We start from the raw sequence: 21,857 nt of genomic DNA, 5'->3' as shown, positions 1-21,857 counted from the left end.
AAACACCTCAATCGTGTTCCTTTGTTCATAGGGAGCATTTTGACTAGGTGAATATCCATTCAGGTTGGCCCCCATTTTCAGTCCACGGTATGCTCCAATAGAAAACCTGATGGTTAGAGGGATGAACTGTCTTTGAGATAAAGGTAATAAGTCACGCAGCCAGTAAAGCAGAAACACGAGCTGCAGGCAATAAATGACACGACCACTACACGTGAGGATTTTATAGGAACAAATGTTGTCAAATTTGGCTTGCCTATAACTCACCCGTCATTTATGCTATTGCTCTGAAACTCTAGAGTTAAACTCATCGTGTCACTAGTAACTACCACACAAGCAGTGAAGCAAATCCATGGTGACTGTTTTGGAGATCGAGATTGCCGACATCAAAGGGAAGGTTTCGTTTTTTGTTTTTTTTCACATGCGGTTAGATACAACCGCAGGTGTATTCCTTGCATTCCCTTGTGCATCCCGAACATTGATTGCCCTGCTATTGCTTCCATATTCTCTCAATCACCTCAAGGTTCACATCATCGATTTTGCCATACATCATTACCCTGCAATCGTAATTACAGCACCAAACGAAGTTTCAGTCATCCTCAGTTGGCCTAGAGACCATATACAAAACCCATATTGTTGTTTTTTGCAATACTCACTTGGCGTGTAGGGCAATGTGTCTTTACACTGTTCTAAAAGTTTCATTGAGATTTTTTTTGAAACATATGTTTTTGAGAATGGCTAGTTTGAAATTTGAATGATTTTGAGTGAAAACAATGACATGTTTTCACTGTACTAGTGAAGGATTATCAAGATAACACTGGGATACTACAGTGTCACCCTGGATTTATACTATCATGATAGAGACTCAACTGTACAAAATACATGCTGTCATGGTATGTGCTAATTAAATGAACTTTGCTTAAGTTTTACAATTAATTTTTACAGCACAAATACATGCACAGCAACTCACCAATTGTGTCTCAATCTCTGCAACATGAAACGACAACCTTCGCAACAGCCAAAGGTCCTCTGAACACATCAGACAGATCACAGCATATTTCTGGTGCACTTATTTATAAGTAATATAAATTTTAAAGGCATTTATTTAAGACAGATAATTACGCGCCCCTCTATTATCTCTTGACTTACTCGCCATTTTCTCTACTGTGGCTATCTTATCATTTGCCACTTACATCATCATCAGAAGTCCTGGAACTTTGGCTGCAGGTGGAAGAAGTCGGTAAGCAAATCTGTGCCAGATATCAATGTTTGGATGAAAAAGTAGCTACTCATTCACACGTAGATTCTACTGGTCTAAATTACTGAATTTATGTACAGTGAAACCTGTCTATTCAGGTCGGTGTGTAACAATGCAAGAGCTTGTACTGTAGTATGGGAAGTGGCGTGGCTCCTCCGCTTCATTAGTCATGTAAATCGAGACACTCTAATAAAACAGTCATGTTTCTACAAGTGCTGTGTTTTCATATTGTAAAGTCTGTAAGTGGCTAGCAACTTAACTTCCTGTAACAACACAATGCAATGCTAGGCAGAAGTTGTAACTAAGCTGTAACTTTGATTGCTTTATTAGAGCTGCTTTGTGACTGCTCTATTAGAGTATCTTGCAGTGGTCATTTTAATGCAGTGTAAGATGAAAAGTGAAATGCTGCTAAGGGATTAACAGCTAAAATGGATGTTAGTTGACTGCAGTTGCATGCAACTAAAATTACAGTTATATTTAAAACAGTGTTGCAGTATTATAAATTGTCTACAGCACTGAATATTCTGTCACTGTAATCTAAATTTAAAAGGGGTTTCTTTCAAAACCATGGAAACCCAGCTAGATCTGCTACTGTTTTCAACATTGAGAGTATGCTTATTCTAACAAAAAAGTTTGAAATCCCATCAAAAACAGCTAATAGCTGTGCAAAATGTGTGCATCCAAGTACAGCAGAGTTACCTGCAACAAAAAGTAGTGATATACCACAGTGCGGCCATGTGTGAGGTATGCAAGTTGTGAATATTAATCAGATAGTACAATTGTAAAAGTTTTAATTGAAACGAAGTGATGCTGCTAGTTTTTAAGTCCTGTGAGCATCTTCATAAATGCCACTCAAATTTGATTCTCAATAAAGTAAAGTGTATATATTCTCTGATAGCAATAAATAGTTTTGTGTTTGGCCTCCTTTCCTGTATACGGCAATGCTATGAACAAGGGAAAGGCGACCAAACTTAAATTATTTATTGCTATCAGAGAATCTATACACTTTTCTTTATTGAGAATCAAATTTGAGTGGCATTTATGAAGCTCGCAGGACTTAAAAACTAGCAGCATCACTTCGTTTCAATTAAAATTTTTACAATTGTAGTATCTGATTAATATTCACAACTTGCATACCTCACACATGGCTGCACTTTGGTATTCACTACTTTTTGTCGCAGTTAACTCTGCTTTACTTGGACGCACACTTTTTTTACACCTATTAGCTGTTTTGGATGGGATTTGATTTTACACAAATCATTGTTCTTCTTATCTATATACAGATACAATTACATTGATATATGTAAGACAAACTACGTAGTGCTCTACCAATACAGAAAATACTTATATACTGATCCAATACCAAAGCCAAAGGGTCTACGTATGTTAATACTCTCTGACTAATTTGTTCAAGCTTGTTCATGGCTATGGCTACAGTGGAACCTCAGCTGTCCAGAGCCCACTTATCTGGATTCTCGGTTAACCGAACTATGGAAATGACTGCTTTATTAGAGTAGTGGCTGTTCTCTTAGGGTAGTTAAAACACTGATATTTAAAAAAAATCTTTATGCTATTTTAAGGTTGTTTCAGAGATGTGGACTTATGGACCATCCCTGATCCCAAGGAGTTTGGTTTTGAGTTTCCACTGTATATAATATTTATTGTATTGTAGTGCCTGTATTTATTTGCAGTACTGTTTTATAACAAAATAAATTCCTTCCAAGTTAGGTATGCATGATCATACTAGTTGTCTATTAGGATTTTTATTTTGCAGTGACTGTTCTATTAGAGTATCTCTTTCATACAAAAGTGATAAATTTTAACAAAGCAAATCTTGCACATTTTACAATTTCCAGTCTGTTGTCACAAGTTTTGCTAGCATAGCATTTATTATGATGAAATGATGATGACGATTTGTGTGAGTAGGTCTTAATCGTAGTGTACTACCCTGCCGATCAGTACCAAAATGGCTATAATATCAGTTTTGATTTGTATTGCAGAGTTTATTTGATTACTTTTGTAATACTCTAATAGAACACACATTTTTTCTGAGGATTTCTAATATAACACACATAGAATGTTCTAGAACAATTTAGATTTTCCATTGGTTGATCTATGAAATTATGAACTTTTACTATTAAGTAGAGAATTTTCATTAAACTAAGTGAGGTAAACAGCCATGATACATAGCAGTAACTCAGTGGGTTAAGGATTTGGGTGTTCAGTATGGAGGTCTCTGGTTTGAATGCTGGTCAGTTTTTCTTGCACCTTGTTTTTGTCCTGTAGTGACTGTTCTATTAGAGTATTTCAAATGCACGATTTACCATTGTTTGGTTTTTGCGTTGTAACTCTATAACTGTCAGTGTGATTTCTTTTAAACCACAAAAGGTTTGAGCTATAATGGATAACCTATATGCATATTGATTTTTAAGTTACTCCCATAAGCGGTTTACCCTGTAGGCATGACATCAAGTCAGCCTTTCAGCGAAAACAAGACTTGTTCACACAAGCATGCATTTTGAGAAAAGAAAATTTGAAACAAGTTGAAGTTGTGCTACTTCTAAAAACCAAGGGCCCAGTAAATACCATCCCTTGAATTTAACTTTCTTTATAAATTACCACACACAGAATGCTGTATTTCATTTCTCTCCTTGTTTTATAGCAATGCATACAGTACATTTAAATTAAACATATTTCATAATTCACAAATTATTTTGTAATTAATCAATTATGTTGCTATGTATCGCTAAGGAAGCGTGACTTGAGCGAACCACTTTAAACCACAAATTACTCAAAAGAGTTCTTAACTGTTTTGTATATAGTTTGTATATAGTTTGTCTACGTGTTTTCATGTGCAAATTCTCTACACAAAGCCTTATGGTTACTCTTAATTTTCGTTCACATACAAAGGGGATACACCCTCTTACAACTTGACAAGATACCCCATTCCTGGTAACTTACAAAGCCTGTTACATTGTTTTTCAGTCGTTATATGCATGTTACAGCACATACATAGGCTATCCCCTTCACCTGGTTCCAGTTAGTGGTCACACCCCCTAAAAGTAAACACAACTAAGACAGAAAGTTAAGCTTTAATACAGTACATAAACAGCCTTTATTCATTGATTAAAGGTTTATTTTGTATAGCACTAAGCTTGTTTGCTGACATTGGTATTGGACAGACTGCAATTACATAAGTATTACTAATTATCAGTGAGTAAAAAACTGGTATCTTGCATTTATATATACCTATGTAGCATCAAAGTGGAAATGCATATCAATTGCAGCTTCTAGAGCAGTAAAGAAATCATTGTCAAAAACTTTACTTTAGCTTTGATAATCTACCATTTTGTTAGTTACTATCTGTTGTGTATACTGTGACTAATATAAGGTTAGTGATAGAAGAAGATTCAGGGAGTGCTTAAGGAGTATAATCAACCAGTCAAAGGGAGATGCAGGGGCACGTGCCCCTCTCCTTTAAACTAAAGACACAAAGCTTTTGAAATACTCTAATAGAACAATTACCACCTGCAAGAAAACATCTCCAATTCCATTTCATTTACAAAATACAATCAGTATGACTACAGTATTCAAAGTTTAGTTATGATGTGATTTAAAGCTTGCATTTATATAGGCATACTCAACTAAGGGTGCTAAACTTGTTTGTCACAATTCACTTTTGGATCATATATAAACCTCTCAAAGAAATCACTATCTATATACTGGCACTTTTCCTCATCATCCACTATTAGTGAAGACCAAAATAATATTAAAATTAAATTTCATCCAAAAATTATAAAGTTTATAAAATCTCTACAGCTTTTAATCCCAGACCATCTGTTCCATGTACGTAAGCGCTGGTGCAAAACCTCTCTTACAAAACCCTGGATCCACCCCTGTGTGACTTTCACTTTGCTATTATGTTTAATTTCAATTACAGACAACACCCATAAAGCTCATCCATCAAAATTGATCACCACAAGCAGTGTTAACCAATTAGATGATTGTGCAGCAGACAATATAATTGTCCGATATTTTGATGATGGAGCATCAGATGACAGAGAGAATAACTCCATTAGTGATCACAACCAGGTTATTGGTAAAAGGAGATGTGGACCTGTTGCTTCTATGGCTATGAATGATATGTGTGAGTGATGTGTATATAGCTGTGTGCATTATTGGGCTGAAACAAATAAATATAAGTATCAGTAAATACACAGAATTATGCAGGTGTACTTTAAAACTTCTTAACATAGCTGTACTTGCACTTAAATTCTTGGTTAGCAGTTCTCCATCCCATTTCATTTGTTCTGTACTTCACTTCAGTATAACAACATATGTGATCCAGTCTGGGAATACCGGTCTTATCGCCTATTTAAAAATATCGAGAAACGCCGGTTTTAAGTATTTAGTGTGTTGTAGCTCCCCAATGGTTGAAGCTATGTGTACCAAATTTTCAATTATTTTACACCAATTCCTTACCTTTCACAGCATCCACTGTGCAAGTAGCCAACAACTAAGTTTCCTGCCATTTTAGATAGTTTTTAAAACTGAGGTTGACTATCAGGCAAGCTGCAAAATGGGTGGGAGGCGGGCAAGATGGCATTCAAAAATTGATAAGGAAGGTGTAGGGATGAATTAGGCCAAGTTTTGGGCCATTGAGGTCTCAAAATTGGCTAAAATGAAAGGAAATTCACAGCAGAGGTACTTATTCAACACCACGGAGCTGTACAGCCACATACAGTCATCCCAGGCTGACCAGAGCTCCATTAAGGCCCCACACTGCACATACGGATCGCCACTGGGCTTCGGAAAAGCAGCCAACAAAAACCAGACCACTCAAGTCTAGCTGATTTTGATTGTGAAATTAGATAGTTTATTCATGTAGCTTTGTGTCCTGGGTGAAAAATCGAATCTGCTGACATGGGCGATAAGACCGGTTTTCTCAGACTGGGTCACATATGTGACCAGATTTTACAAAACCGATCCAAATCGCACATCAGGCAAAATCAAACTAACACCTCCAGTGGATAGCTACACTATCGTACTACTAGTTTTAACACTCAGTACTACTCAAACCACTTGAGGCTGGTTTCAACAGACGTCTTTTCTGGGTGGTGTATAGAGCTCGAATGGCAGTTTCTGGCCTTGTGAAGGACCTGGCTTGGCAAGAATCAGTGGTTTACTGGTGGACAGTCTGATAATGTTGGCCAGACATTTTTTCTGTTGATTTTGCTACATGTCAGCCACTAAGGAGCAAACACAGCCCTGTAATCTTGTGTCTGGACTCCAATCGTGGTCTGCCTCCATTTTGAGGTCTAACCCTTGCCCACCCCACCCCATCCTTCTCCCCTTTGTTGAGCACTTGTGATACTACTTCACTCGTCCAACTACTCAGATTTTCTATCTTATTTGAAGGGAAACTCTATGAGCAGCTACAAGTACTGGAAGTGGTCTGAAAGGTTATAGATTAATGCATCTTTAGTGTAAGTTTCATACGCGTGCTCACTATCCTTGGTGAGTAATGCTGGCTTGAATTCTTTAAAACCGTCTATCTCGAAACTTCTAATATGCGATTTGGATCATTTTTCCAAAATATTTCAATGCACAGATCATGTAATACAGATTGCAAATGAATGGTACAAAATATTGATGGCAGATTTTGGGGGTGGGGGGTGTGCTTCAGCACCCCCTCTGAATTTTTATTATATGTGATAGCTAGGGAGCTAGAGGTGAAATTATACATTGTAAGGTTACAGTATAGTCATGGGCAATCATTCAAAATTTTGAATGCCTATTGATACTTTTTGAGAAGCCCATAAAACCAGTCTAGCAGCGTGAAAAGTTTTAAATGAAGGTGAAGCTCTTCATATTGAATGTTTTTATGTAGCTACAGTGTAGTTTGAGGCAAGTGGAACATTACAATTTGTTGTAGTAACACAAGTAAGCCAGCCCGTACATCGCTCAGCTCCAGCTGTCACTACCATGTTTTTCCGCCGCCAAATACAGTAAAAGCTGTAGGCTCTATTGGCTTTTCTGGGGCATAGTGATACTGTATATTAAATTTATTAGGTCCTGTGGAAGCATTTTTGGCGTGTTTCTCCCTAGTGACTCAGATACAAGCCTTCAAAGAGCTTGTTTCACTTGAAAAAGCTACTAAAAGTTCAATAAAACGTCTATACTACCAGTAACTTAAAAAATCGCTTCCACAGGACCTAGATATTTTAGTTGTTTAGCCACTTGTGTTGAAATTATAAGGATTCAGTAATCTGTTAGTCTGGTTTTTGGCAACGCGTTTTTATGAAACATCGCTCTATTGTAGACCACACACCCAAGGACAGTCGTTGTTCTATAGTAAAAACAAACAAGTACAATTAGTTGTATTGCTAACACAACACAGTTGTTGAAATTATTTATCCCTGCTTGGTTTAATGCAGGTTTTGTAATTTGTTCCGCCCACGCATTTTAAACTATTCCGTAACCTTAAGCATAGACAAAATAGCTTAAGGTGTAAGGTTTAGATAATAATTGAAATACTCTAATAGAGCAGTCAACTACCCTAATAGAACATCCAAAATTGCTTCATTACAACTATTCTAAACTGTTAGGAAATAGATCAGTGTGTGTATGTGTGTGTGTGTGTGTGTGTGTGTGTGTGTGTGTGTGTGTGTGTGTGTGTGTGTGTGTGTGTGTGTGTGTGTGTGTGTGTGTGTGTGTGTGTGTGTGTGTGTGTAATTACCACTATACAAGCATCAATCAGTCAGTACACATGGATGGCAGATAGGGGAATAACAGTGTTACAGTAAACTCACTGGGAACCTAGGACCAGCAAACTAGTAAATTATTTTCACCATCGATGTTCGTCACAAGTGTAACAGTGATTGAATAATGTATTGTGTAGTTTTGTATCTAGTCTATTTTTGTAGCATTACTTTGTATAGCAAGAACTGTTGATTGACATACAACTGTAATAGGCCTTTGTGGTAATTAACACAATCTTTGTACATGCACACATCAGCACATATAAATGAAGGTATGACATGTTTTTGGGGCAGTTGCCCAGTGAAGGAATTCTTTGTTGGTTGTTTGTGGACCCAGCTTACACAAGTAGCACATACCTATAGTAATCAGTCCTCATCAGTTCTGAGTTTTCACACCATCAAAATCCATTCTCATTATTTGGATGGTATGCTAAAGTACAACAGAAGAAAAGGTCAACACACTACCCACAAATTTGTCAAATTTTAATCTATATAAAATAAATGTATTTCATGATTTATTCTTAATATGTATGCATGGAAGTGTGGATTTGTCGACTTTTACTTTAATCAATGTTTCCTAATGTGAGGTAATACATACGTAGTCTATGACCTTGAAATGTGTTTCTGTTGTAAGAAAAGGTGTAAAGTAGAAATTGTCGGCCTGTGATACTACTGCAAGGTGGAAGATGCTGCAGCTAACTAAACTATACTACACATCAAATCATTCTAACTTCAGTTCTGCATTAAACGTACAGTAGATGTATTTACCAGTTAGGCACTGAAGGGTGAACACAGAAGGCAGAGCCCAGGAACCTACCAGTTATGTCATCTCAAGTTTGGCATCTGGCTGAATCTGGCAGGCTGGGTATATCATCTATTCATTTTTCACACAATGTTTCTTCCATCCCTTGGTCTTTGAGACGTGTCCTCAGTTTCCTGCTGCATTTAATGCATGCTAATGTGTACAATCAATTATAGATTAGAGATGCATGAGCAGAGAGTACTACATGTACTAGATTCAACAGTAACGTAGACGCCATAGGCAGGAAAATTGGTTGACAGGTGCTATCTCATGCTGCATTGGCTCTTGCTGGGTAAAAAATGCATGTTACATAAATAATTGTATGCATATTTTAATCACTTTGAAGAAAGACTTGAATTGAAATATCTAATATACCAATGGATTTGCCTATTCACGGAGTATAAGAATATCTTTGTTTCATTTCTGTACCATGAAGCAAATGTGAGTTACGTGTGTGTTTGGTTACGTTGTACTAAAACGTAACTTTAAACAACCTTTGCTTAATAATGTAGCATGGGTGTATTTTAAGTCAAAAACTATATCTTGATGAGTGCCCCAGTTCATGGTGAATAGAATGACACACTTGAGATTTATGGTCAATTAAATCAGTGCCTGTAGTTTTTCTCCAATAATTATAGGCACTGTACAAATCGATTGTTTTGCACTTCTTGTTGTGTATCACCATAAATTCAAAAGTACTTACCAGATAAAGCTGAAACTTTAACAGCCCATTGGTGTTTCCCTACAGACAACAAAAAGTCATAAAAGTAAATTCTAGGAAAATGCAAACAAGTCGGGTTTTCGCTTAGTGAGTCACAGTTGGTACCTCTATCCGATAAATGAAATTCTGGCCTTCTAAAAAGTGGTATACCATGTTCAACCAACAGTTTATCAAGACGAATTGCCTTTTGATCTGGAACTGGAAACACTAATGGAAATTTTGTGAGGAAGTCCTGGAACTACAAATGTAATTTATTGCAATGCAATAAATTGAAGTTAACATGCCTTGGTGTGGGCGTAGAATGGATACAGTGCAAACCTACGTACCATACCATAGTAAATGAAGCCAGTATCCTTTAGTGATAAACTAGTTTTTCGGGTAAAGTAATTAAATTCGGCAACACAGAATCCATGAGATGACTGTAAGGCCCATTAGAGCAACATTGTACATTAGCAATGTAGCACAGTGCTAGCTCCACAAACTGAAATCAATGCATTTGTTTCAGGTAAAACTTGAACCAATCTTGTAGGATACATGAGACATAATGACATCATAATGATTCATTGTAATAAACTGGCTTGACAGGTTTGAGATCACGAGATCATGCCATAGTGCATGGCGTGTTTGTGAACAGAAAACTTTTGTCCTTGGTGTCACTGGAGAGTCGCTACTACTCAAGATTGATTTGCAGAAGAGATAATGAAGTCTAGCGGGAGTGGCATGGTGATAAACCTGGATCAAATGGACATTGTGGACAGTCGGCTGTGTGAAGGATGAGTAGGCAGAGCCTTCTACTGATTCCGTGACTATTGAGTGGGATTCTCTCAGTTAGGCGATGGTTACCGTTAATGATTCCCGGTGAGTCCGTTCCATTATAAAACTTTTATAAAATTGCCACGAGCTGTTGCGGTTTCGAAGTGTTAAACTATCATAACTATTGCATAATCGAAAATGAGCTGGTGTCTAGTTTGACACAACATAATATTGTTGTGGCTGAGCGTTTCCAGCGTTTTCAGCAAAATTTAGCTTTATTGTAATGTACTGCAGAGTTGTCTTACCTCTGCTCGAAATTAAAGCCGTTTGTTGGCCGCCCATACATATAATTACCATTTAACGAGCAAAAGTCTCTCATATGCTTACAATTGTACATATTGGTATTTATCTACACTAGTTGTAGATGTGCAGTTCAGCATACCATACATAGTAAATTTGAAGACACACATGATCGTTATCCTCCACAATTCTACAGCTAGGCTTATCTACAGCCAGGCGTACAGCTATGCTCATCATGGTATGCACCTTTCTTAACTTGCCACATAGTAGGCAAGCACCTATGTCAGTTCACAAGCACATTTTTTTTGTTGATAACGCATATTTTTCATCTCGCAGTTTTGAGACCAATGTTGTGACTGACCGACGCTATAATACATGCACTGTTGCTACCTAATTGTAGGATTGGTTACTGAGGGTTAGGGATGGTGTTATCGGGCACTTTAATACTAAACATTAGCTTCGATAAATACCGCAAGCTAGGCGGCTTGTATTTTCTTTATGGCTTATTCAGCATGATATTTGCATGTGTGATATTGTACACATGTTGTTGCTTCCATGATGTTTGCATGCGTGATATTTGCATGCATGCTATTGCATGCGTGATACTGCATGCGTATTATTTGCATGCGTGTTATTTGCATGTGTGTTATTGCATGCGTGTTATTGCATGCATGCTATTGCATGCGTGATACTGCATGCGTGATATTTGCATGTGTGTTATTGCATGCGTGCTATTGCATGCGTGCTATTGCATGCGTGATACTGCATGCGTGATATTTGCATGTGTGTTATTGCATGCGTGTTATTGCATGCGTGATATTTGCATGCGTGTTATTTGCATGCGTGTTATTGCATGCGTGCTATTTGCATGCGTGTTATTTGCATGCGTGTTATTTGCATGCGTGATATTTGCATGCGTGTTATTTGCATGCGTGATATTTGCATGCGTGTTATTGCTTGAGTGCTATTTGCATGTGTGTTATTGCATGTGTGTTATTTGCATGCGTGTTATTTGCATGCGTGATATTTACATGCATGTTATTTGCATGCGTGTTATTTGCATGTGTGTTATTGCATACGTGATATTTGTATGCGTGTTATTTGCATGTGTGTTATTGTATGCGTGTTATTTACATGCGTATCATGCATGTTGCTGCATTGTTGCATGTTTGATATGTGCATATTACTTTACATATGTTATAATCGCAAGCTATTATGGCTGCTGCTTGCCTCTTCGCTTATATGTACGCTATTACCGTTGTTATTGCATGTTTTAGCTTATCTTTGATAGCAATTTTTTTGGTGTTTTGTGGGATGCAAAAACTTGATAGCTTGTGCATTCAATTTCCTTTATGTGCAACCGCTATGCTATCCAATGCCCTCAGTTCCCAACTTTTGCATGCCATAGCACACATTCTTCATACATTTCAGCAATACAGCCTGCGTGATCACAGGACAGCATGTACCGGTCTTAATATTATTAAATATTTCAATATGCAATTACAACTGGAAAACCTGTTGTCTCTCTGCCATGAGTGCTATCAGGTACATCAGCTTGTTGTCAGTCCTGTCTGCCCCTGTGACTGATGAAGGCTGACTATATCCTATACCAGCTATCCTAACGGATACTTACAGACCCTCAGGATAAGCTTTTAGACTCCCTGTAATTCCTGCTAGCATTTGTTTCTCACTGCACTCATTCCCTGATATTTATTAAGCTTAAGAGATTGGGATGCTTTGGCAGAACAGTTGAATTACATTAGAGTAAACGAATGAATGTTTAATTAGAACATCTCTCAGTCATTTATCCTCAATAACGCATGAGAGGTGTTTGCAAGAGCATTGCTATTCCTCCTTCTAACACAAATAAGCCATGCATTCATGTGGCATGGTTTACTTGATTCATGTTTCAGAAGTATATAATATTGCATTGGGAAAACAGTTATTAATTGCACATACACACAGTAAATATTTGTTAATTGTACATACACACACTTGCACCACCATACGGACTCCACAATACTGTTATGCAAGTCAATTACGTAGTGCTTTGGATTATCCATGTTGAATTTTTCCCATTTTCATGAAACACACAACTGATTGACGCTATTTTTACATATGTGATTCACTCATACCTCTTCTCTGAATATCTACAAGCATAATGCACCAAATCAATACCCGCAGATTTTGCTCTTTTAATTTTTTTGTGAGCTATCATTCCTATAACTTATTCCAGTAGTGTTATTGCAAGTGTATCATTACATGCATGATATTGCTGGTATGTTATTGCATGCATGTTGTTGCAGGCATGTCATTGCATATGTGTTGTTGCATGTGTGCTGTTGCGCTTGTGTTGGCATGCATGTTGCTGCACTTGTGTTGGCATCTGTGATGTTCTGCTTTTAGCAGTATAGTATGATCTGTTCACTTCCACACATACAATGCTACAAATTGCATCATTAGAACATTGATATTTGATCCTGCTTGCAGGGATCTCCAGCTGTCTGCTCGTGTTTTACTATATCCTACCTTGCAACATAGTCTCATGGTTTTTTGTCAATAGCAATACATTCACTGCAGTTTGTTCTTACATATAAATATATTAATTCCAGCTACCTATATACTGCATGTGTATGGCCAGCAACTATGTTTCTGGGCTAGACGGATGAGTTGACTTTCTGCTCTTTGTGTTGTCGATTTTCTGTTGTCATTTGTGGCCTTCGCAATACACTTTTTTGCCACAGTATGTGTTTGAACTAAAAGCTACTTATCATTTCATTTCACATAAATCACATGCTACTGCAACAAGCATCATTTATGACTGTTACATATTCCTAATGCGCATAATTTCACCATACATGTACCCTCCTTTCTGTTAAAGTATAAAAGATTCATTGGATATATGAATTGTTTCCCTTCATGTGTGCGCAATACCAACTAGTATGGTATAGTGTTGCTATAATTGGGTGATAGGGAACTGAGGAAGTTTGGGGAGAATTTGGGTGGATGAAGTGCTAATTATCTGTGCACAGCCAAACCAAATCAATTATGCTAAATTTAACTTGTATGATTATTCATTGGTTCCTGCTATCACGTTGTGTTGCTATGCCTATATGGTGCATTGCTGCAATCTTGTACTAATTGGAAGACATATTTGATTCATGGTCAACTGTAAATCTAGTTATGTATTGTGCCATATCCACAATGCTTGTCTGCGTGGCTTGTGCAAAAGTTATTACACCCTACTCCAACAATTTCCTCAGTTGCCCTTTCCCCAAAGTACTTGTGTATAGATATCTGTATGAATGTTATTTGTGTTTTGTGCTGTTATGTATATTTTATGGCAATTGTGCAATATGTTACGTGGTAGATATTTGCATGAGTGCTTGTTTGGTGTTGTTGCGTACACTTTATGGCTCTGTGGAAAATGTTATTGTGGTTAGAACTAGGAAAAAGTAGGCAATAGAGCTAGGTGCGGTGGAAGGGTGGTGTGTATAGCTAGGAAAACATAATTTGTGACCAGATTTTACAAAACTGATCCAAATCGCACATCAGGCAAAATCAAACTAACACCACCAGTGGATAGCTACACTATCGTACTAGTAGTTTTGACACTCAGTACCACTCAAACTACTCGAGGCTGGTTTCAACAAACGTCTTTTCTGGGTGGGGGGGGGGGGGGGGGGGGGTGTAGAGTTCGAATGGCGGTTTTAGGCCTTGTGAAGGACCTGGCTTGGCAAGAATCAGTGGTTTACTGGTGGACAGCCTGATAATGTAGGCCAGATGTTTTTTTCTGTGGATTTTGCTACATATTAACCACTAAGGAGCAAGCACAACCCTGTAATCTCGTGTCTGGACTCCAATTATGGTCTGTCACCATTTTGAGGTCTAACCCTTGCCCACCCCACCACCCCGCACCCTCCACTCCTTTGTGAGTACTCGTGATACTACTTTGCTCATCCAACAGCTCAGATTTTCTATCTTATTTGGCGGGAAACTCTACAAGCAGCTGCAAGTACTGGAAGTGGTCTGAAAGGTAACAGATTGATGTATCTTTAGTGTAAGTTTCATATGTGTGCTTGCTATCCTTGGAGAGTTATGCTGGCTTGAAGTCTTTAAAACCGTTTATCTCGAAACTTCTAATGTGCGATTTGGATGGTTTTTCCAAAATCCAGTCACATATAGTCATGTCTATTTTGTATGCACACATACTAAATACATGGTAAGTGGTGATTGCACCCCAGGGGTGTGCACTGCTCAAATATGCCAAGTGCACACCACCCCGGGGTGTTGCCACACCAATCAGCATGTTAACATGACAGTTGTCAGCCTTTGTCAGAGGTAAGTCATAACATAATGAGCCACCTTAATGCTAATGACATCCTAATAGAAAATCAACACGGCTTCAGAGCTGGTTATTCTTGTGCTACCCAATTCATTACCCTAACAGAAGATGTTCTACATGCTGTAGACCATCAGAAACAAGTTGACATCATATTGCTTGATTTTGCTAAAGCTTTTGACACAGTTCCACACCAGTGGTTACTTACGAAATTACAATACTATGGTATTAAACAATACTTTTAACTGGATCAAAACATGGTTAACTGATCGGACACAATGTGTACGTACTTCTTAATGGCAATTCCTCAACCCCAGTAACAGTTACATTAGGGGTACCACAGGGAACAGTACTTGGTCCTCTGATGTTCTTGTTGTATATTAATGACATTACCAGAAGTATCACATCTCCACTACGGCTGTTTGCTGATGACTGCTTGTTATATAGAGTAATTGATTCCCAGAATGATGCTTCCATCCTTCAGCAAGATCTTGACAAACTATCAGAATGAGTACATATATAACAACTTAGGTTTAATGTATCCAAATATATTGTAATAAGATGTACCAGATCTTAGTCACCTATCATTTACAACTATGAGCTGAACAACCATACCTTAACAATTACTGATAGAAATACATACCTTGGAGTAATCTTGGACAAACATTTATCTTGGTCACCTCATGTATCCAAAATAACAAGAAAAGCATCCAGAACTTTCTTAAGAGAAACCTAAAAAATTGTTCTACACAAGTGAAAGCAGCAGCATATTTAGCAATGGTACGACCACAACTGGAATATGCTTCAGTAGTATGGGACCCTATTTATACCAGTGATGTACATAAACTTGAAAATATTCAAAGAAGAGCAGCAAGATGGGTATTGAAAGATTACAGTAGATACAGTTCAGTTACTTTGATGCTCTCCTGGCCTGAACTTCAAACTCGACACAAGATATCCAGACTGCAGACATTCAGTGTTGGGACAGTTAAATTGCTTTTTAAAAGTAACTAGTTACATATTACATATTACTTGCTACAGAACTATTTAGTTACAGTTACATATTACCCAAAAAATAAAGTAACTATAATAATATTACATATTATATCACTTTGTGTCCACAGCCTTAAGCTGTCACGTGTGAAACTACCACCTTATCACGTGACATGATTTCGTTGTTGGCAATGTGCAAATCTTGGTTATAAGTAAGAAGCTGGTGAATAAACTTCATTCAGTAGGCTTCATTACTTCGTTGTGGCTAGGCATTACTCAGTGGATTACTAATGAGATTAGTAACTTCATTACTTGTAGTAATAATATTACGTAATATTAGACTCATTACAGTAACTATATTACTTAGGTAAAGCATTACATTTGTAAGTAAAGTGACTAGAGCTATATTACCTGTTTTTATAGCGTATTTCATTATATTACTTAGTTACCACAAAAGTAATAATATTACATAATGCGTTACATAAGTAACGCGTTACTCTCAACACTGCAGACATTTTACAAATCACTTCACAACCAAATTCCCTTATCTATTCCAATTATCTTCCAATGACCAGAGAAACCAGGCAATATCATCAGCACCATTTCATACTCCCTACAACATCTGCAACAGCTTACCAAAAAAGTTTTTCTCCAGAACAGCTCAAGACTAGAACTCTTTGCCACGATTCTTAATTGATCTAACTGACTTTGACACATTCCCAGTTAACATTTCTAATTATTGTAGTAATGTACATGTATGATTTTTTTCCTGAGCTCATCAGCAGTGCTGGCTGCTCAGTAATGATAAATAAATAAGTCCATTAAGTCCACACCAATTATTTGAAAGGGGCAAGAAACAGGTATGGGATGTAGTGGTGGTTTGCTCACTTTACCAGAAGGATTAACTGTGGCACATTGGGGACATGATGAGCAGTGTTTGAATACATTACTGTACATATTCTGGATTCCATAAATGTGCAAGAGCTACACAACGCTTCACACCTCGTTGTTTGGAATCCACATAGTAAAGGATGTCATCAATCAGTGTAAACAGTGGTGAATGTGTTGCAACAAGTTTAGCAAGCTGTTCAATAAGTGGTAATGTTCCATCATTTAAACATTGGATGAGCTGTAGGATATAAGGGTCATGTGACTGTTCTGCTGAAATATTGGCATCAGTGCAAGCAGACATGGGTTCAACTTGCAGTAGCTGTTCAATATGACTCATGCCATTTGACTGTACTGCAATCACATGTACTTGTGCTGCTGTTATGCACTCCCTGTAGGGAGATGCTGCCACAGACAGTGACACTGGGCTGCAGGACATTGGATTGTCTTTGCCTGGATGGTATACAATCTTAGTGATCAACACCAAACAATTTTCTCCATCAGTGTGCATACTTTCCATTAACACTAGGAGTTTCCAGCACAGCATGGACAGAAGAATGGTCAGTGTACACTACTACATTGTGTTCATAGAGGTAAGCATGAAAATGTGACATGGTCCAAACAACTGCCGATGTTTCTAATTCGGTTGCAGCATAATTTTTTTCTCTTGCTAGGATAAGGTTTTGTTAGCATGTGCTACTGGGTGGAGCTGGTCATCTGACTGTTGCTGTGACAAAGTAACACCAATACCTCTGGCACTGGCATCTGTTTCTAAGGGAAAAGATTTTGATAAGACAATATTGGTGCTGATACGAGGTTGTCTTTCAACCGAGTAAAAGCACTCTGACACTGATCTGTGCATTTGAAAACTGCTCCTTTACAGTACTTGTCAAAGCATGGAGTGGATGAGCAATCTTGGCAAAATTTGCAGCAAAACAGTGGTAGTATGATGTTAATTGTCTTATGTCTTTCACAGATGTGGGAACAGGAAAGTTGTTCACTGCTTGTGTCTGAGCCGGATTGGGAGAAATGTCCTTAGGTGTAATCAAGTGTCCTAGGTATTTCTGTTCAATGAAATGGCAGCTTAAGTTTAAGGCCTGAATTAGAGAGTCAGTTTGCAGATGGGCGAGGTGGTCTTCAAATGTCTCAGAAAATATTAAAATGACATTGAAGTATACAAAAACAAATACGGGGTGCCCATCAGGATTGAGACCAGCTAACACCTTCTGCATCACGTGTTGAAAAACTGCTGAAGCCAAATGGCATAACATCAAATTCAAAAAGCCCTTGTGAGTAATAAAGGTAGTTTTTCTTTAGATGATGGGTACATTTACACCTGTCAGTAGCCTGAAGCAAGGTCCAATGTAGAAAAATACTGGGATTGTCCAAGCTGATCTAAAAGATTAGGCCTGAGTCAAATATGCTCAAAATTTTGCCCAAAATGCTTTCAGGAATTTCCTAAATTTTTCACCTATTATGCTCTTTCAGTATTCCTATTATGCTTTCATTATGCTCCTAAGTTAACAACACTTGTTACAATTATCTTGGAACATTTTAATCAGTGAATGCTCTATTAGGGTATTTCACCATAAAGTGACTGTTCTATGAGAGAGTATCGATCTAAGGAGCTATTTACAGTGCTCTTTTGCAGTTTGCAGTTTCCACTGACTGTTTTATTTGGGAGTATCGATATATTTTCATGGAATTAAGCTGCATAATTTGAAATATCCACCTAATATATAAATGCTGGCATAGCACTCCAGCCTACTATCCTTTTTATTATGCTGGTATATTTGACGCAGGCCTATAAAAGATCATTAATTCTTGTTAGTAGGAAGGAATCTGGCTTTGTAATAGAATTTAGGCTGTGGAAATCAATGCAAAACTGAAATGTACCATCCTTTTGTGGACAAGTACCACAGGACTTGCCCAAGGGCTAGATGAAGAGCTGATAACTCCTTGCTACTGCATTTGATTAAGCTGCTTAGCAATCTTTTTCCTGAACAGCAAATGGGATACAACATGCAGACTGGTGTTGTGTCCAAGTATTTCCTGTGTCCACTTCCATTTGGAGAAGGTCAGTTTCACCTCCTTCAGCTAAAGCAAAAGCATGGTGGTTCACCAGTAACAGTTGCAAGAGGCTATCTTTGTGATGCAATGGCAGTGGGAATCCTGCTCTTTAAATAAATACCGACAAAGTAGTTGCTGTTGAAGCTCAGTATCATGACTGGACAGCTCTTACTGGACTTGTATTATCACTGGCATTGTTACTATCAGATGTGTCTGTACCCACTGTGATCGCCTCCAATGTCTGGCTAGTCCATTCCTCTTTATTACGTGAAACCAGATGAAGTAGTCATCAACACCCGTGGAGGGGTACCATCAGTCATGTCCACTAAACAACATTCCAGCTGTACACCTGCCACAGTACCAGGTAAGGACTCAATGAGAACAGACCATAAGAAGTAATCCTAGTCAGTTCCACAGTTACTATCTTGTTTTGGAGTGGTAACAACCATACAGACTCCACTAACTTCAGCCTCACCACTGGGACTGCTGCCACTGTATCTTGTGGTGGGGACATTCCAATATCTGGTTGATATGAAATAATGCCCAACTGATGACATGTACCTTCTGATCACAGTAGTGAATCATATGCATCCATCTTAAGGTACACAGTAGTATGTAAAGTGCAATCAGTAAATGTGACCAGATTTTACAAAACCATTCCAAATCACACATCAGGCAAAATCAAACTAACACCACCAGTGGATAGCTACACTATCGTATTACTAGTTTTGACTCTCAGTACTACTCAAACTACTCGAGGTTGGTTTTAACAGATGTCTTTTCTGGGTATTGTGAAGAGCTCAAATGGCAGTTTCAGGTTTTGTGAAGGGTCTGGCTTGGCAATAATCAGTGGATTACTGTTGGATGGCCTGATAATCTTAGCCAAATGATTTGTCTGTTGATTTTGCTGCATATCAGCCACTAAGAAGCCAGCATAGCCCTGTAATCTCGCGTCTGGACTTCAATCATGGTCTGCCTACATTTTGAAGTCTATATCTTTCCCACCCCACCACCCACCCCCCCTCCTCCCCCCAACCCTTCTCCCCTTTGTGAGCACTTGTGATACTACTTCACTCATCCAACTACTCAGATTTTCTATCTTATTTGGTGGGAAGCTCTACAAGCAGCTACAAGTACTGGAAGTGGTCTGAAAAGTAATAGAGTGATGCAATCTTGTATAAATTTCATTCGCGTGTTTGCTATCCTCGGTGAGTTATATTTAATAGTTATACCACGGCTGTGAGGGATTTGTTGATATATACACCCAAAGCCCGAGGGCTGCGGGTGTATAATATCAGCAAATGCCAAGCAGCTGTGGTATAAGTGATATACGTATATCACTTGGGGCACACTCACCTAATAGGTGAAAGAACTACTGAGAACTCATCCCGTTTGTTTTATACAGTAGCATCTGAAGATCAATCGTGGTTTTAATAGTATGGGCTAATAGCATTCAGAACGTTATCCATATGTTAAAATGTCATTAATACGTTACCATGCTTCAACACGCAATGTTAGAAAACTTGTGATTGTGGGATGGAGTTTATATTGTTATCATTTTTGTACTAAGTTAAGCCAACTAACTTTGCTATTGGGACAGTAAGTAAGTTAACATATTAAGTTAAGTACTTAGGACTGTAAGTTACTAACCTATTTCAACGTAGCAGTAGTAGCTTTGCTGTTCTGTGGTCTGTTCAAAGGCTGATATGCGGTGGGTAGAAATACGCATCCACGATTGCCTAAACAATTATTTTGTGTATTCATTATCCTTTAGTAACAACCAACTAGTCTATCTTAGCAAATATACTCAGCTTAGCAACCACTACAAAAATGAGTCCCACAATACAAAGCTCTATGTCGCTCAATATAGCAAGTCAAAGCTCATCGTTTCTTTGAACTGGCTGGGTATCAAAGTCATTGGCAAACCACTTTCCCATGATATTGCCCGGGCAATACGCGAGTTAAACTCTTAGTGGCGTCTTTGAATGCCCACTCTAAAGTGGTATATACTGACTTAAAATCTTTAAAACCATTTATCTTGAAACTTCTAATATGCGATTTGGAACATTTTTCCAAAATTCAGCCACAAATGTAATCCCAAGTCAAGGCAGCCATCAAACCTAAATGGTCAATTATCATACCCAACAGGGGTCATGTCTGCAGACTTAAATTGTTTCTTCCAAAGACAGGCAACTGCAACAACCTTCTTAAACACCTCATCATTTACAGTGGTGATATCTGCACTACTGTCTGTATTACCCTCCACAGGTACTCCTTGTAAATTCACAATTACCCGGCGTGGCTGGCTTATACTTGTTCAATTCAAGTCACCTGATCTAATAGGTTTTGCTGTAGTTTTACCATCTGATTGCTTACCTTCTGACTGCTTGTCTCTTGATCCTGGGATACTTTCACCTTTCTTCCTCCTGCAATCACATGGCATGTGTTCCATGCTACCCAATTCATAACACCTCCAGAGCGACTTCTCACCATATATGCTGGTGGATTATGTATCTCTATTTTAATTGCTTTTGTACTAGGGCTTATGTATAGAGCATAAGTGGCAAAAAGGGAGTGGGGGTAGGGCTAGGGGGCTGAAGTCCACTCACTCCGCTGATGGAGGACTTAGCCCCACACAGAATAATATCTTGCTGAAATTATCCTTCTTGGATGCATGTGGGATGAAAAATGTAAAAAGATAAGTATATTCTAATAGTACACTCCAATACCCTAATAAAGTAGTACTATATAGCCATTATATACAATATGTGACGATTTCGTATAACCCGGCTTCCACACACACAAAATCAAACTTATGTTGTTACCAGAAATGGATTGCTGGTCTATTACACTATCATATTCCACTCTGTATTTCCTTCAGGACTGGCAAGTCTGGTTTCTGCAGCAGCTTTGTTCCGACCCTGTCAATGCCACGAGTGGAAGATTGGCACCATTAAATGGCCATGGCTTTG

At 38.1% G+C, this 21,857-nt stretch overlaps 1 protein-coding gene across 2 annotated transcripts in view; it reads left to right on the top strand.

Annotated features, from left to right (window-relative positions):
• Positions 1 to 21,857, top strand: part of LOC136254407 (uncharacterized) — an 80,936-nt gene that overhangs the window by 18,018 nt on the left and 41,061 nt on the right. For both annotated transcript variants that reach the window (XM_066047098.1, XM_066047097.1), the window contains one exon: positions 5,196 to 5,402. In XM_066047098.1, coding sequence (XP_065903170.1) covers positions 5,196 to 5,402 — 207 coding nt within the window. The remainder of the gene's footprint in view (positions 1 to 5,195; positions 5,403 to 21,857) is intronic.

This window comes from Dysidea avara, chromosome 4 (genome assembly GCF_963678975.1).
Source record: "Dysidea avara chromosome 4, odDysAvar1.4, whole genome shotgun sequence".
Lineage (NCBI taxonomy): Eukaryota > Metazoa > Porifera > Demospongiae > Dictyoceratida > Dysideidae > Dysidea > Dysidea avara.
Note: the sequence above shows the minus strand (reverse complement) of the source record. Positions and strands in the feature narration are given on the sequence as shown.